Here is a 14,826-nt window from a genome sequence, read left to right as displayed (position 1 = left end):
ATTCTAACCTATTTGAACATTTTCCCTTTTGATTTGATGTTATTAGACTTTCACTAAAGGTATTTTTATTAAAGTTATAGTTGACTTTTACTAATAAAAAGCTGTTCCACATTATTACATTAATTATCCAGTATTCGATGCGTTTCTCCTGCCTGGTGTCTTTCTGTTGGTGAGCAAATATTGGGAAGTTATGTAAACAATCTTCTCTGTGCTTCTGTTTAAAGATGTGAACCAACCATTAAGAGATCGGGTACAGGGTCTGCTGGGAAGATGACTCATCGCCGTAGCAACCGCAGCATTGTTCATCACGCCAGAGTGAAGTCCCATCACGTTTTTCGAAACGGGAAAACTTCCCCTGTCCAGAATCCTTCCACCACCCTGGTTCCCCGTGCATCCCGCCGCTCCTCCACCCTGCCTCGAGCTTTCTCCCCCTCTAATCCAAGTCTCCAATCCACCGGTGCCTCTCAGAGTGGAGAACCTCAGGAAACGCCCAATACGGCTCTCATCAGGTAAGATCATCACATGATTTGACACAGATGGGAACTCTTTATGTTATTTATTTAAATGTTGTTTCAGGTATGAAAATAAAAACTAAGTATAAGAAGAAAAGTAGCAGCTGCATAATAAACAAACCAAGTGCCCTTAGATTTCACCCCATCCCAATGTTTTATTCTATTATAATGGACACCATATAATGAACACCAAACATTTTGTTCCAAAGACCTAAAAACTAATTTTATTCCCCAACTCTGGGAAACAATGTAGGAGCTGACCTTGCAAATCTAACCTTACCTCAGTGGGAGACAAGTTATTTACCCTATGAATAATGAATGCAGAGTAAATTACTGCATTCTGCTATGATCACAGACCATATGCTACAGACCGGAACCTTGTTTATAATTTCCTCAGACCATACAGAAAAATATATCTTCTACTGAAATATATGTTTGAAGAAGCTTCTTAAAAGCTAGGATTTTTTGACGCGTCACAAAATCATTGTTTAATCAAAATGCCAGTATTGCCTGGTTTAACTCTTAATATTATTGATTTGCCAAACTGCTCCAGCTTACAAGAGGAGGAAACCAAATGGGCAATAAAAAGATCAAACCTTCCAAATGAAACCCTTTTTATTGACGGATGACGGATGTAATAGAAAGCTGTGGTCAGAGTTAAAGTCTTTCTGGTAAGAAGAACAAACCACATCACAGCTATTAGGTTTCACACAATCAACTGAGCAGCTGCTAACAGGGGCGTTGGTCCCTTTACCAGACTGACATATTCTGTTGCTAGGTGTTTATATGACTTTTTCTAGACTCCAAAATACTCGATGTATTTAACTTTTCTCTCCTATCAGAACTGTATGTGTAAAAACTGTATGGAGCGATTTCTCTTGCATTATGGTTGTAAGGCAACCTGTTTAAAAATGGAAATTTGAAAAAGTAAAATGCATCCAGACTTAAACTTCTTTATCAAAGAATGGTTTTGATGGTAGCCTGACTCTTTCTCAGATTTTAAATCATCCTTTTATATATATATATATATATATATATATATATATATATATATATATATATATATATATCTCAGAGCACAGCAAGGTTTTTGATCAACACGTTTTTTGTAGAGCTCAATTTTTTATTCAGACTTTTATTTTTTTTTTTTCTATTTACGAAAGATGTTCTCAGCCTCAGACAATAATGGAACAAAATCCACCCCATAGAACCAAAACTTTAATGTCTTTAAAAAATCAAAAGAAAAAGGGTCCAAATTAAAGGTTTTTCAAATTCCTAACTTGTATATTATTGCAAATTGTTAGTGCCATAGTTTCATATAGCATAACTGAGCATTCCCAATCATGGAATTATTATATAGATATTGTTTAAGGAGTCACTCATAGCCAGGCCACCAAAGCTTTACCTATAAAGCTCTTTAAAGCAGCTGCTACTTACCAAAGTGCTCAACAAAAGGGATAAATCAATTAAAAAAGCGAGACAGATGCATTAAATCTGTTGAATACCTTCTTGGCAGAAATGTTCTGTCATGGCCCATTCCAAAGAATGCGTGGCTAAACCTGTTTGTAAAGACAGAGGATGTACAGTAAGAGCCAGAAGCAAATTGCTGTGCTTGTAGATTTTCAAATATGAAATAAATTTGTGAGTGACAGACTGCGTAAAGGGAAAAAGCGGTTTTACATCAGACTGGGGCGTGAACAGCTTAGCACTAAAAATAACTAGTATTTTCCTGTTTATTAGTTCCCCGCCTTGTGAACATTGCGTTCCGTCAAATAATTTTCCAGGAAGTAAACAACACTGCATGACCAGATCCAACAGGCAAAATGTTTTTAACTTTCAAATGATTCATGATGCAAGCAACTTCAGCTGGTAGATCATTTCCATTCCTGGGAATTTCTTTATGAGGGATTATGATTACAGATTATAATAATTATATAATAATTAGAGGCTAAATCCATAACTAATGTGAAGTCAATGAACTCTGTGCAACGGAGTGATTAGTATATTTAAGAAAGAAGGCATAGTAGAGCTCCAGTCATTTCATCTTACAAAATAAAGTAAAAAGTGTTCTGCTTTTAAAAGTGCTTTATGAATAAATCAGTTTTCTAGAAAAGGAACTTTGTCTCTCAAAGTGTTGTCCAGCTGCTTTCATATTTTGACTTTCATCATTGATACGTAAGCAGTTATGAGGCCTGGATGGGAGAGTCAGCGGTTTACTTTTGACACCCTCCATATTTAAAGCTCATTTTTGGGGCTTAGTCGCTGAAATGGAGTTCAAACTGAGAGTGAAAAGTTAAAAAAATCAGTAGTTTCGTGTCTTTTTGTTTGCCTGGCATTTCACCCGAAATTCGCCTGGTGAGTGAAAGCAATCAGCACAGCGGGTGAATCCGTCCAGCAGGCGACAGGCTCCATCATCTAAATCAGCTGGTTGTCAGTTTCCCCTCAACATGGCGGACTTTAGCTTTGCAACGATAGTTGCGGTGCTTTATTTACTTTGGAAAGCAGGACAAAGCCGTTGGCATCAATTGGTCCATCAGAGCCTTCAGAGATTCTCCCATTTCGGGGAGTCCAGGAGCTCTGACTGGATCAGAGCTGCTTTTGGTGGAGCTGAAGGTTAGACGGCGTATCTGGAGCTCAGTCTGAAGCAGCAGGGCAATCAGAGCAAGAACCCTGGCAGAGACCGGACTGAGGCTGGCTGCCATGTCCCCTGGAGGAAAGGGTCCACTGCAGGAGATCGGAGAGGTCCATTGCGCAGAGAGAGACAGAACAGGGGAGAGGCGGCGTTTGGCCGGGGGCTGGTTTTGCTGGTTTAAGGTTGAGTTATGCTTGACGCATGTACAATCCGTCCAAAAATGAGCTGCCTGTCACAGCGACTGCAGCTTCTATACCCCATGTACCTTTCTCTGATTCTCGGAGCACAAACGTCAAGCTCACAACACCACACTTCACAAGGAAGTAGAGAGCAACGCAGTTTACATCTTTTTCTCTCCAAGTCTCTCCATGCCATTGATGAGCGACGGCCTTTTTTTTCCAGTTTTTTCAGTGTTTTGATTGTGGTGATGTTCGGCAGCTAAATCAGAGAAGGTCTCTACCCTCACCGGTAGGAGCTGTTGCTTGGTCGCCATGTTTTTCTGCAGCTTATCTGTATAGTTACAGATTTCCCAGAAGTGGACAGCAGTAGGTCGGACTGTAAGGGGGAAGAGAGGGGGATGAGGCTGGCCTGTGTTTATGCTAAAGGAGGACAACGAATTATGAATCATTTAGCAGTCCCTCGCTCACTTCCCTGTATTCACCAAAAAGGTGCCTTTAGCCTTGCAAGAATCATGACCTCTGCCTCACAGCACTTCTGAGCCGCAGTCTACTTAGGGATAACATGCAAATCGTTCAATCTTAGGTACTGTTGCACTGATACCGATACCAGTATCGGACAGGGCCCCGATACTGCCCTAAAATGGTGGTATCGTATCGGCGAGTACCAACCAATGGGGCACTGATACCATTTTGAGAGCCAAAAGTTTCTTCGACTATTGTCACCCATTCCATATGGGCAATAAAAAGTTCTACTGGATTCACTTTGTTTTAGATTTTTTCCTGCTCCACAAAGGTAGGCAGCAGCTTGACATGAAAGCAATTATTTTACATTATTATGGTATCGGCCGATACTGCACAGCCAGGTATCGGGTATCGGTATCGGGGCCAAAAAATGGCATCGGCGCAACACTAATCTTAGGTAGGATCGCTGATTAAGAGAGCAACTTTTTGTCAGGAAATAAAGATTTCTTATTGGGCTGAATAATTATTTTCTTTGGCAGGTTTTTGATTTTGGTCATGGAAAAGGGACAACTAACAAGATTTAGAAGAACTGTGAGAGCACAGAACCTGAATAACTGTTTCATGCTGACCATGGCTTCAGAGTTGCTGCTTTTTAAGGTGGAACTTTGGTCTATTTTAGGTTTTCTGACTGGAAATAAAACACCTGGATCGTATAGTATAAGCTAAATGACACTGAAGTAAACAAGTATTCTTAAAAAAATAAAAAAATAAAACATTTACAAAATAAATTTCAACTTGTAATGTTTTTTTTAGCTTCAAGACCACCTAAAAAAAGAATTGTATTTAAAAACAAAGTATACCTGACCAAATTGGTCAGGACTCAGACTAGGACTGCCTCCCTCTGTCTTACTGAAAAAATTAAAAAAATAAAAATTTAAAAATTTAAAACTTAAACAAAGATTGCTGACAAGTAAGATGAAGAAAATCCCACCAGTCCAAAAAGCTTTGCCTTCTTCCACGAACCTCCACCCTGAGAGTTCACGGAAAATGACTCGTTCTACCATGACGATTTTCTGGCAACAATTTCTAACCAAATTTGTGGCTTACTTAAGTGAAAATGGAGCTGCATAAAAAAGTGTCCCAATGGAAAATATGATTACCTTCACTTCATGAGAAGTAAGTTTTGACAGTGTTTACATTCGTCTGTCTTCTGTCAAGAAATTTTTTCATCAAACATGAAGTAGGAAACCTTTCATTTAAGGTAATAAACTCATAACTTAAGAGAACTGACAAAGTGCCAAGGAACTAGCTCGACCAGTTATCTGGCAGTCACATTTGAACACGTTGTTCTATACTAAAACACATACTGTATTCTCATTGCAAAAGGTTAGTTAATGTTTACTATATAAGCCCTTTTTTAAGGTTTAATGTTGTCAGAAGGAATTTTAAATCATTGTAAACTAGCTCTGTATGTTAATCAAAATTTAAACTAGATGAGTTTTCAGAACATTTAGAAGTAGGGCTGGGCGATATGGAAAAAAACTATATCACGATATGGATTATTTTATATCACGATAACGATATATATCACGATATACCATGTATATACGATAGACATGTTTCTCTCGTCCTCACGATATATATCGCCATATCGCCCAGCTCTATTTAGAAGGATTAATGATAATAGTTATTTATATAAAAGATGTTGGCAAATTGTTTAAACCACCTGAGGTAGTATAGTGGGTTACATCTATATTCTAGGTCGGCTGCATTCATAACAGCAGTCTTCTTCCTAATTATAAGAACAGTGATTCAAATGCAGAAGCTTAGACTAATTCGGCAGAATTTTCCCATAAAATAGCTGCACAGCACATGCAGTTAGCTATTTGCCAGAAGGGAACAAGCTGGAAAAAAAAAAGAAGTGCATGGCTTGGCGTGTGTTTGTCGGCTGAGGCTTGTCATCTGATCCTCCTGTGTTGTGGGTCGTATGCTCAGCAGCGTGGGAGCCACTATCACATCCTGTACTCACTTCTCTTCTCCTCCCACCTGGGGCATCTGGTTGTATACGCATGTTTTATTGACTTCTGCACACTTGGTCTTTTGCTTTTGTGTTGTTTATGCTTCATGCAACGGATGTCAAGTTTAATGAAATGAATACATATACATGTGTTTTTTATATTCTTAAAGATTGACGAAATGAAATGCAGAAAATAAACTTTAAGAAACATTTTAAGAACAGAAAATACATTTTTTTCTAAATTTAAAGATTTCACACTTATATATAGTTTTCAGATTGAGTTCTACAAATTGCATTGTTTTCAAATTGCATTTCACATATCACATTCTTCAAGATCAATACAAACCCTCGCTCTTCCTGCACACATTGACCAATAAATTGTTGTTGTGGAAGTGCAATAAGACCAATAGAACAGCATTTCTGCTCCTCACTGCTGAGGAAATCCCGCCCTTAGAAACAAAGAGGCAGTGATCGATACAATGCAGTTTGAAAAGAACCCTATAACTAAAACGCAATCTGAAAAACAGACAAAAAAATGGCAACATACAATCTGCAAAGAAACGTATTTGGAAAAAATTTTAATAAAAAAATTCTGAGAAAATGAAAACGTTACTTCAAAAACATTTTTCAAAGTTCTCTTATTTCCATTTACAAAATGTGTTCTTTGCTACAATGATGGAGCAAAGTTCACTCCATGTCTGCGCAGCACTCATGTCGCTGTGAGGTGAACTGCATGAATGCAGGTGTTGTGTAACAAGGTTGTCAGGATACAGGATGGATGAGCGATCAAACACAGCCGGGACAAATTGTATGCAAAGAAACTTAGCAGCAGTGGAAACAGTGGACGTGTTTGATGCTGAGGGAGACAAAGCGACACAGCAACACAAAACCAAAGCAATCAAGCATCACTTTAATTATCACAGTGCTGCTGGAAAGTAGTCACAATGCTGCTACTTATAGCAAATTATACCGAGTCAATAAAGTTACAGTGGAAGGCCGGAATTCTCGGGTTGTTGGTTTCTGTTCTGTGTCAAAGCCCTATGGAAGTAGAAGAATACAACCAAACGGGGCCCAGAGTCTGGTCCATGTGTGGCCAAGATGAGACTGAGTAAATTGATTTTAAGATGAGAACTAAAACAATCAGCCTGCTCGTTTTGTCATAGATCATAGTTTGATAAGAGATCATTTTTAAAACAGAACGGAACTCAAAAGAAATGTGAAAGTTTAAACCATCTTCATCAGCTCTGCTTCTCCTCTATGCTAAAAGCAACTGCTTTATCTTTTCTTCACAAAATTGTGTTTAACGTGCTTTAAAATACAAGAGGCCCATTGCACTTCCTCAGCCTCCCATTGTTCAATCTAAAAGCTTGAGAAGATCGATAATGATGCCACACTTAGCTGCTTTGAAATATGATCGCTTTGATTGATAATATCATTATGGGGTCATTATGGCTCAAGTTTTTGTCAAATGTGCCTCTTCGCCAAATGCTCTGGCTCACCCCTCATGTCTTTAGATTACTATTCCCTCGACACCATACACCAATTTAGTCCTTGCATTTGTGAAATTATTCCAGATTCCCAGCGATTCCCTGCTGTTGCTTGGTGTGTGTTTCAGCCGGCTTCAGCAGTGCTAATTTTTCTCACAGTGTTAGCAGTCAGACTCTGCAGGGAACACTGATATCCCACACCTTGGTGTTTGTTTGATCAAAGCCTGTGCCTCCAGCATTTTAGGCAAACGGTCAATCTGACAGAGCATGAGATGGAGATATATAACATTCGTCAACTCAATTCTCCTATACTGGTACATTTGAAGAAATGGTAATATTGTAACAACAAAAATCAAAATATTTTTCTACCGAATTCAGAAAGTTTTACTCTGTATATTTTAGTCATTTGAATTTGGAAACATTATATAAAAGCACAGGGTAAACGTTCTCTGACTTTTTTCTTTTTCTGTTTGTATCCATGTTTCCATTCAAAAATAATGCAAATGTTGGTGAATCTTTAAAATGTTGTCAAAAAACTTTCATTAGTTTTGTAATTCAAAGCACCGTCATATAAGTTACATTCAGCTTTAATAAACAGGAAGTAGGCTTAAAAAGCTAGCGCAGACCACACTTCAGTAATGGACCAAAGCAGTCAGGACAGTTGTACATACTTTATCATGTCTGCTGGTATTGGTGATAATACTACTGGCTCACTGTTGGTGCAAACAGTTCAATGCATTGAGTATTAACCAGGTTTTAAGGCAGAGGAAACCAAACTTAAAGTTTTACCACCATTTTTTTTGGTTATTTTTGTTTTGTGGTTATTATGATCCATAAACATAAATAACCACGGCCCCAGATTTTGGATGAAAAGGAAAGCACAGAAGCAATGTTCCTTGAATTTGTGTTCCAATAGCCAGCAAGACCTGCCCCCCAAACACCAGACTTCATTTAGACGTTGGTTTTTAGGCTAAATCTGGTCAGGGTTAATTTAGTCCAGAAATAGTCGTTGAAAATTGGGCTGTGTTTGGTCAGTGTGATTTTGTCCCTCTTTAGTCCAATAATAGGTTAAAAACTGCGATTGCAACGTCTTTTTAACGATCTGAAAATTACGGCTTTTCACCTTTTCGTTTTCAACCAAATGTAGATGTTGTTTGGACTTAAATCCTGTCATGTTTTTCAATATCTTTTCAACCAATTTTTGCTCAGTGGGTCTGATGTTGGTACTGAAAAGTCAATGCAGCCATCTACCAAAGAAACTTGCAGCACTTAAAGCTTCTTTCTAGTGACAAAGCTCTATGGGGCTGCTGATTATATTATCTATCTAGATATGGGACCAGCTTACACTGACAAAGCTTTCAAAACCTGGTTTGTCGACCATGTTATTGTGCGCTTAGTATCTGTGGATACTGGATGGAATCCTCCATGCATGGTGTGTAGCTTCTGTGTTTTAACATCAGTGGCCTGAATTTCCTCCTCAGGCCAACTTATTACCCAGCAGGTTGTCTGATTACTTGCAAGGAATATCTGTTGATACCCTGGATTTTGTTCTTTCCATTGAGCTGACTTCTGAGAACTTTCCTTACTCTTTGGAGGTATTTAGCAGTTGCAGTTTTCCTTCTGGCCTCTTAGTGATTGCCGTTTGCCTTTGGTATTACACAGTACATTTTGAAGAGTAAAATTTACTCAATTTGAGGAAAATTTTACTCCAAAAAAGACAATATTTGGTCCCAGTCCGAAAGAGTGAAATTTACTCCCAGCATAGAGATAAATTTTCAGAGTTATTTCTACTCTATCTAGAGTTCATGTTTTACCCCACTAGATTAAAATTTACTCAATTTAGCATAAAGTGAGAACAACTCCAACACCATTTCACTCAATACATAGTTGTATTTTACTCTGTAGAGTAGTAACTGCCTCAAAATAGAGGTCTAATTATACTGTTAGTTGAGATTAATTTTTCTCTGTATGGAGGTACTTGTATCTCTCTTCTACATCTGCTACTCTCCCTTCTAGGAGTGTGATCCTCTCTTTGTGGCTTACCTTCCCTCTCCTTGTCGCCATCCGGTCACATTTCTCCAGCACGAATGACATTCCAATGTCCCTGCCGTTTGATCCGGGTGGTGTGGATCAGCGAGTCAATGTCTCGTTCACTCTTAGCATACAGCTTGATGTCATCCATTTACAGGAGGTGGCTGATAGTGGCCATATTTTTGAGTCTGTATCCATTGCCAGTATTGTTTTTATTTGGCTGATGGGGTTCAGGCCTATGCAAGCAGCTTGAAGTTGGCCTCACGTGTGGTTTCCCACAGCACCAGTGCTGTTGATCTTGTATAGCTTCAGGCATTCCAGGGTCCGTATGTGGTATTGAGCCATAGGCTTTCTTGTAATCAACCATGGTTTAGCAGTCTCAGGTGACCTGTCAACCAGCGGTTGGTGTTTGGCTCCTCTGGTGTTTTTACCAGTGCCTTTCTGTGCCTCTGTCATGTGTTGATCCATGTGGCCACTGATCTTCGCTGCTATGATGCCTGGTAGGAGCTTCCATTTTGTGGAGAGACATTTGTTTGGCACTGTCCCCTTCTTGAAGTCTTTCATTATCTGTTAGGCCATTGGAGGGGGGGGCCTGCTCTTGAACAGCTAGTTCTTCCTAGGTCTTCGCTGCTTGGCGTTCATAGAGAGAAGTCAGCTTCTTTAGCCAGTAGGTGTGGATCATGTCTGGGCCTGGTGCTGTCCACTTCCTCAGCACAGTCAGCTCTTAGGTCTTTTAGCCACTGTGCATCATTGTTATGCAAGTTACACAGACCAAAACAAATGTACAAATTTAAGTGAATTTTATTTTTTGTAGTTTCATTCGAGCTGCATTTACAATAGATAATTTCAGTGAGTTCTATAAGTATCTTCTTTTTAGATTAATCAATTAATCTAAAAAAACAAAACAAAAAACGATTAACAGATGACTAAAATTGATTGCTGCAGCCCTAAACAGAATACAGAAATGTAGTTCATTTTTGTCCACACCTTTGTATTTTTCATGAAAGGTAAACGAAGCTAACATGTACAAATGTAGTTTAGTGAAAAATTGTTCAGCCATAAAGGAACCACACCTAACCGTGTGAAAGCTAAAGAGAAAGGGGTAACTCCCCTCATGGCAGCTGTTCACATAAGGTTGATTCAGCTTGTTGACTGTAAATTACAATTTCATTTACAGTTAAATTTTTCTTCCATGGTGACAAAGAATTTGTCATTTCCTTTTGGAAGATATAAAAGGTATTACTGGGAAATATTCCCAAAGAACATGTCTTAAGATGTTTCAAATCTTCAAACATGCTGAATAAATTTGGTTCAACTGAAATTCTGTGTAGGGAATGTGGGGGAAAAGGGATGTAAAAGGTCAGAGTCAATTGCTGTAATACTAACACCATAGAGGTTATAAAAGGAAATGGAGCCTGGAGAAAAAAAGGACAATGGACACTGTATGTCCTCCGGGGAGCAGGGAGTAAAGAGGTATTTCTTTTTTTACATGGTTGTTTTTCTTATTACTTTCTTGTTCTCCATTCTCAACACATCTGACACTTTGTTATTTTTCTTTATATGTTGTTCGTTGATGTCACTCCACAATAGATATAGAACTAGCAGAGATATGAGTCAGGTGGAAATCTTTTAGCTTGGACAGAAAACTATAATTTAGGCCAATTTGGAATAATTTCACTAAAATGCAGTCGGCTTTTTGTCATAGTTGTTCATCTCTCTAATTCTTTAGTATTAATTGCGCTTTAAATCAAACATCTAAACTTACCAAGATTTAATTAACTTAATTTTAAAATCACAGAAGATTGTATTTATTATTATTTATATGGCAGCTTTTAAGATAATAAAAACAAAGTGCTTCAACAAACAAAATACATACAAAAACTCAATGTTTACACAAAAGTAGCTTTAAAAAGATACGTTTTTAATTGTCCACTTGAAGAGAGCAGAGATTTAAATTCTTGGGGCCTCAGAAGAAACGACTCTGACTCCTTCAGTTTTTCATTGTGGGACAATAAACAACTCTAGATCACTGGAACTTAAAGCCCTGATGGGATTTATACGTTCAGGGATGTAAATTGTCCAAGTGACATTCAGCAAGTCGAAACCAAAGTCTTGAAAAGAAAAAGAAAAAGCAGATTCATTTAGGGAGCAATAACATATGCATTATGTGCATTATAAACAGCATAAGTAGTACATTGATATTCTCATTGTAAAGCTTATATGATGAAAACTAAAAGGTCTGAGTTACTAAAAGGTTTAAGTTGCGTGACCTGCACAATTGGATAATATATTTCTGTTTATTGACTGAAAGCCAAAGCTTTACCATTCTTACTAAGCTGAGGAAAGGAATGTAAAATGATCTTAATGGTTACCCTGCTCTAAAACTCCCATGTTTTAAAGAGACTGTCACGCTAGAGTGCTTTAGTAACTTCCCACTACTTCCTTTGCCCATATGTTAGATTGTATCTGATACTGTACTGCCAACACCTGCAGAAGTAAGGATGGGGGAGATGTAGAGCTGTAAAGGTTGGTGATGTATGACAGAGTCTTTTGTCTCAGTTTCAGAAAGGTAGACCTTGTCACCAAGCTGTCAGAAAGACATTTGGTGGGAAAATTATTAGCCGTTCAAAGAAGGAAACACTAACCTAAATCAAAGGAAATAACTTCACTAAGTTCTTGGCTGATTTAAAAAAAAAGGAAAGAAAATCTAAATAAATCTCTCTTAAGGTGGGTTTTCCTTCTTTATCTCACTTTTCTGTCCTGCCATCATATTTGTTCAAGCTTAGCTTAGGTTAGCAGATCCCAACCCATGGTTTGATTGTTTCATCTGATTGTTTGCAGTAAATAACCTGATGCTTTTATCTCAGTGTTTCTGAGCTCTTATCATAGCATACATGGCACCAGGTAAAACACCCCATCAAGTAAAAAGTTATTAAATTACATAAAATGGGATAAAGTTTATATGGAGTAAATTTTTCGCCGATATTGTTGCAAAGGACATATTTTGTAAATAAAAATAAAGAAAAACCCAATCCAGAAATTTTACTCTGAAAAACCTTTTAATCCAAAAAGGTTTGGAAACTAACTTTGCAGCCTTCTAATGCTGCATTCACATCAAATCTGTTTTCAACACCCATCAGAAGCTTTTTGGATGTCACTGGGAATCCATTGATGGCTACCTCCGGGATCAGGCTCTCTGGGATTTCCCTCTACCATTTGTAACGCGTGGTAGTGAATATGAATATGTGTTCAAAAAATGCAAGTACCAGAATATAAAATCAAACCTTTTCCACCAGCAAGTGTTGATATTGTAGGTTAATGTAGGTCTTATTTATAAACTGTTTTGCCAGAGTACAGTAAGAAAATAATATGGTGGAGCGATCAGAGCACTGTCTTGGCTTTTTGCGTAAACTTGGTGTGTACACTTGGGCCGGGGATCCTCATGGGCCAGATGTTCTACAACTTCTAGATGTCTCTGTTTCAATACACCTGAGTCCAATATGAGCTAGAATGGCTAATTGATTCAGAGCAAAACGAAACAAGAAAAGTTGCAGGACACCGGTCCTCAAGGATTTGAGCAGAAATCACTGCTTGGAAGCATCGATCCTCCCTGACAGCTCCTGGATTATTTGATGCATGGCTTCTAGCTGCTAAATTTCAGATTTTCCCAAATTAGCAACTGATTATCTTAAAAACTCATAATGCCCGATGCTTGAAGCACTTAAACAATTGCTATAATGATAATTGAACTTTATTGATCTCACATTGAAGAAATTTAGCTCTGCATTTAACCCATCCCCTTGGGGAGCAGTGGGCTGCCATCGTGCAGCACCCGGGGAGTAGTGTGGGGTTAAGGGTCTTTGCTCAGAGACCCAGAGTGGCAGTCTATGCGAGTGGAGCTAAAACTCAGAATGTAAGGATTCCAAGCTCTATGCCCTAACCACTAGGCCTCCACTGCCCCAGATGGTGAAAAAAGTATCACTGGACTTGATTTAATGCACGTCCACAACAGACTTCTCATGTAAACTGGCGGCCCCTGACACTCAAAATGTCTGCAGTCAAATCTAGCACAACGCCGCAGTTGCACTGGATGTGGAAGCAGTACTTCAAAGCCACATCCTCTGCGAGTAACCTATCCCCCTGGGAGCGGTTGCAAAGTACAGCAGTACAGCAAAGTAGTTATTAAACTTTGTCGTACATTCCTGCTCTTTATCTAATCTACTTTGTAGTTTGTTTGTTTTTTGGTTGTATATTAGATGGTTTCATTTTGATGGTTTCACTTTTTCAAACACATCGCACAGTGGAACTGCTCTGATAAAAAGGTTATGAGTTTGTGAATAGGAATAAGTTAAATGGGTGCAGTGTGTCATCTAAATCAGGGGTCTTCAACGTTTTCCAGGCCAAGGACCCCCAAACTGATGGTGAGATGGAGCGGAGACCCCCTAATTATATATATTGTATGAAATTGCGTTCTATCAAACTGGTACTATAGTCACTCTATTACATATGGAATAATGAAAAGTAATTTCCTGGGATTATTAAAGTATTTCTGAATTTTATTCCTGGTTGATGGGACAGGTGTTGTGAATGAAACGGTGTCCAGATTGAAAGAGCTCCTGTGTGTCGCTGAATGTGAGCATTGATGACTGAAAGACATCTTCTGCCTCCATTTATCTGTTTACTACAGTCTGTTGAATTAATGCTAATATGGATTTAAAGACATTTCAATTGGTGGAAAAAAATTGCGGGGGGAATATAAAAAACAGTCTAATTAACCAAAACTTTTGCGACCCCCATGGAGTACCTCCGTGGACCCCCTCGGGGTCGCGGACTCCCTGTTGAAGAGCTCCGATCTAAATGATGTCTCATATTTTCTAACACATTTCTATGGGGTTTGGAGCAGGGGCAGCTCATCAGCAGAGGAATGTTTAAAGAAGTTCCTGCTAAACAGCTGCTCTGACTTTATGAAACACAGTGAAACAGCAATGTTCATTTTAACTGAATAAGAAGTTTATCTCTTCTGTTTTATTTTTCAGAGAGTTGTCATCCAGACATCAGACCAGTGTGCCCTTCAGCAACATCAGAGAATCAAAGCTGATTTAAAAACAAAGAGCTAAGGAATGTTGCCGTCTAAAACTCATTTCTTTTTTTAACTTTTTCAAATATTAAATAAAACATATTTTTAATGGTCTTGTGTTTTTATTTTCCATCTTAAGTGATACTTTTCATCATGTTTTAAGTAACAGGGTGTCAGCCCTGTTTTAGGATTTCATTTTTAAATGCGAGTGTAATTATTGTCACTAACATAGTTTTTAAAAAACTTCACTATAACTCAAAAGTTATTTTAACATAAATAAGTGTTAATGACAGCAGGTTCAGCCAAATAGCCTTTCCTGTTACCAATGTGAGGGTAGGAGTTTATTGAATTGTCTCCTTAAAGTGCTCTGAAATAACTTGTTGTGAATTAGCACTACTGTATATAAATAAACTGAATTAAATTGCAGTG

At 38.3% G+C, this 14,826-nt stretch overlaps 1 protein-coding gene across 1 annotated transcript in view; it reads left to right on the top strand.

The window, feature by feature from the left end:
* Positions 1-14,510, top strand: part of si:ch211-266k8.4 (TBC1 domain family member 10B) — a 91,638-nt gene extending 77,128 nt beyond the window's left edge. The window contains exons 14-15 of the mRNA XM_038308703.1: positions 225-509; positions 14,357-14,510. Of these exons, the coding sequence (XP_038164631.1) occupies positions 225-509; positions 14,357-14,423 (352 nt within the window). The 3' untranslated portion in view covers positions 14,424-14,510. The remainder of the gene's footprint in view (positions 1-224; positions 510-14,356) is intronic.
* Positions 14,511-14,826: the final 316 nt, after the last annotated feature.

This window comes from Cyprinodon tularosa, unplaced genomic scaffold (genome assembly GCF_016077235.1).
Source record: "Cyprinodon tularosa strain WSP-4 unplaced genomic scaffold, ASM1607723v1 ctg644, whole genome shotgun sequence".
NCBI lineage: Eukaryota > Metazoa > Chordata > Actinopteri > Cyprinodontiformes > Cyprinodontidae > Cyprinodon > Cyprinodon tularosa.
Note: the sequence above shows the minus strand (reverse complement) of the source record. Positions and strands in the feature narration are given on the sequence as shown.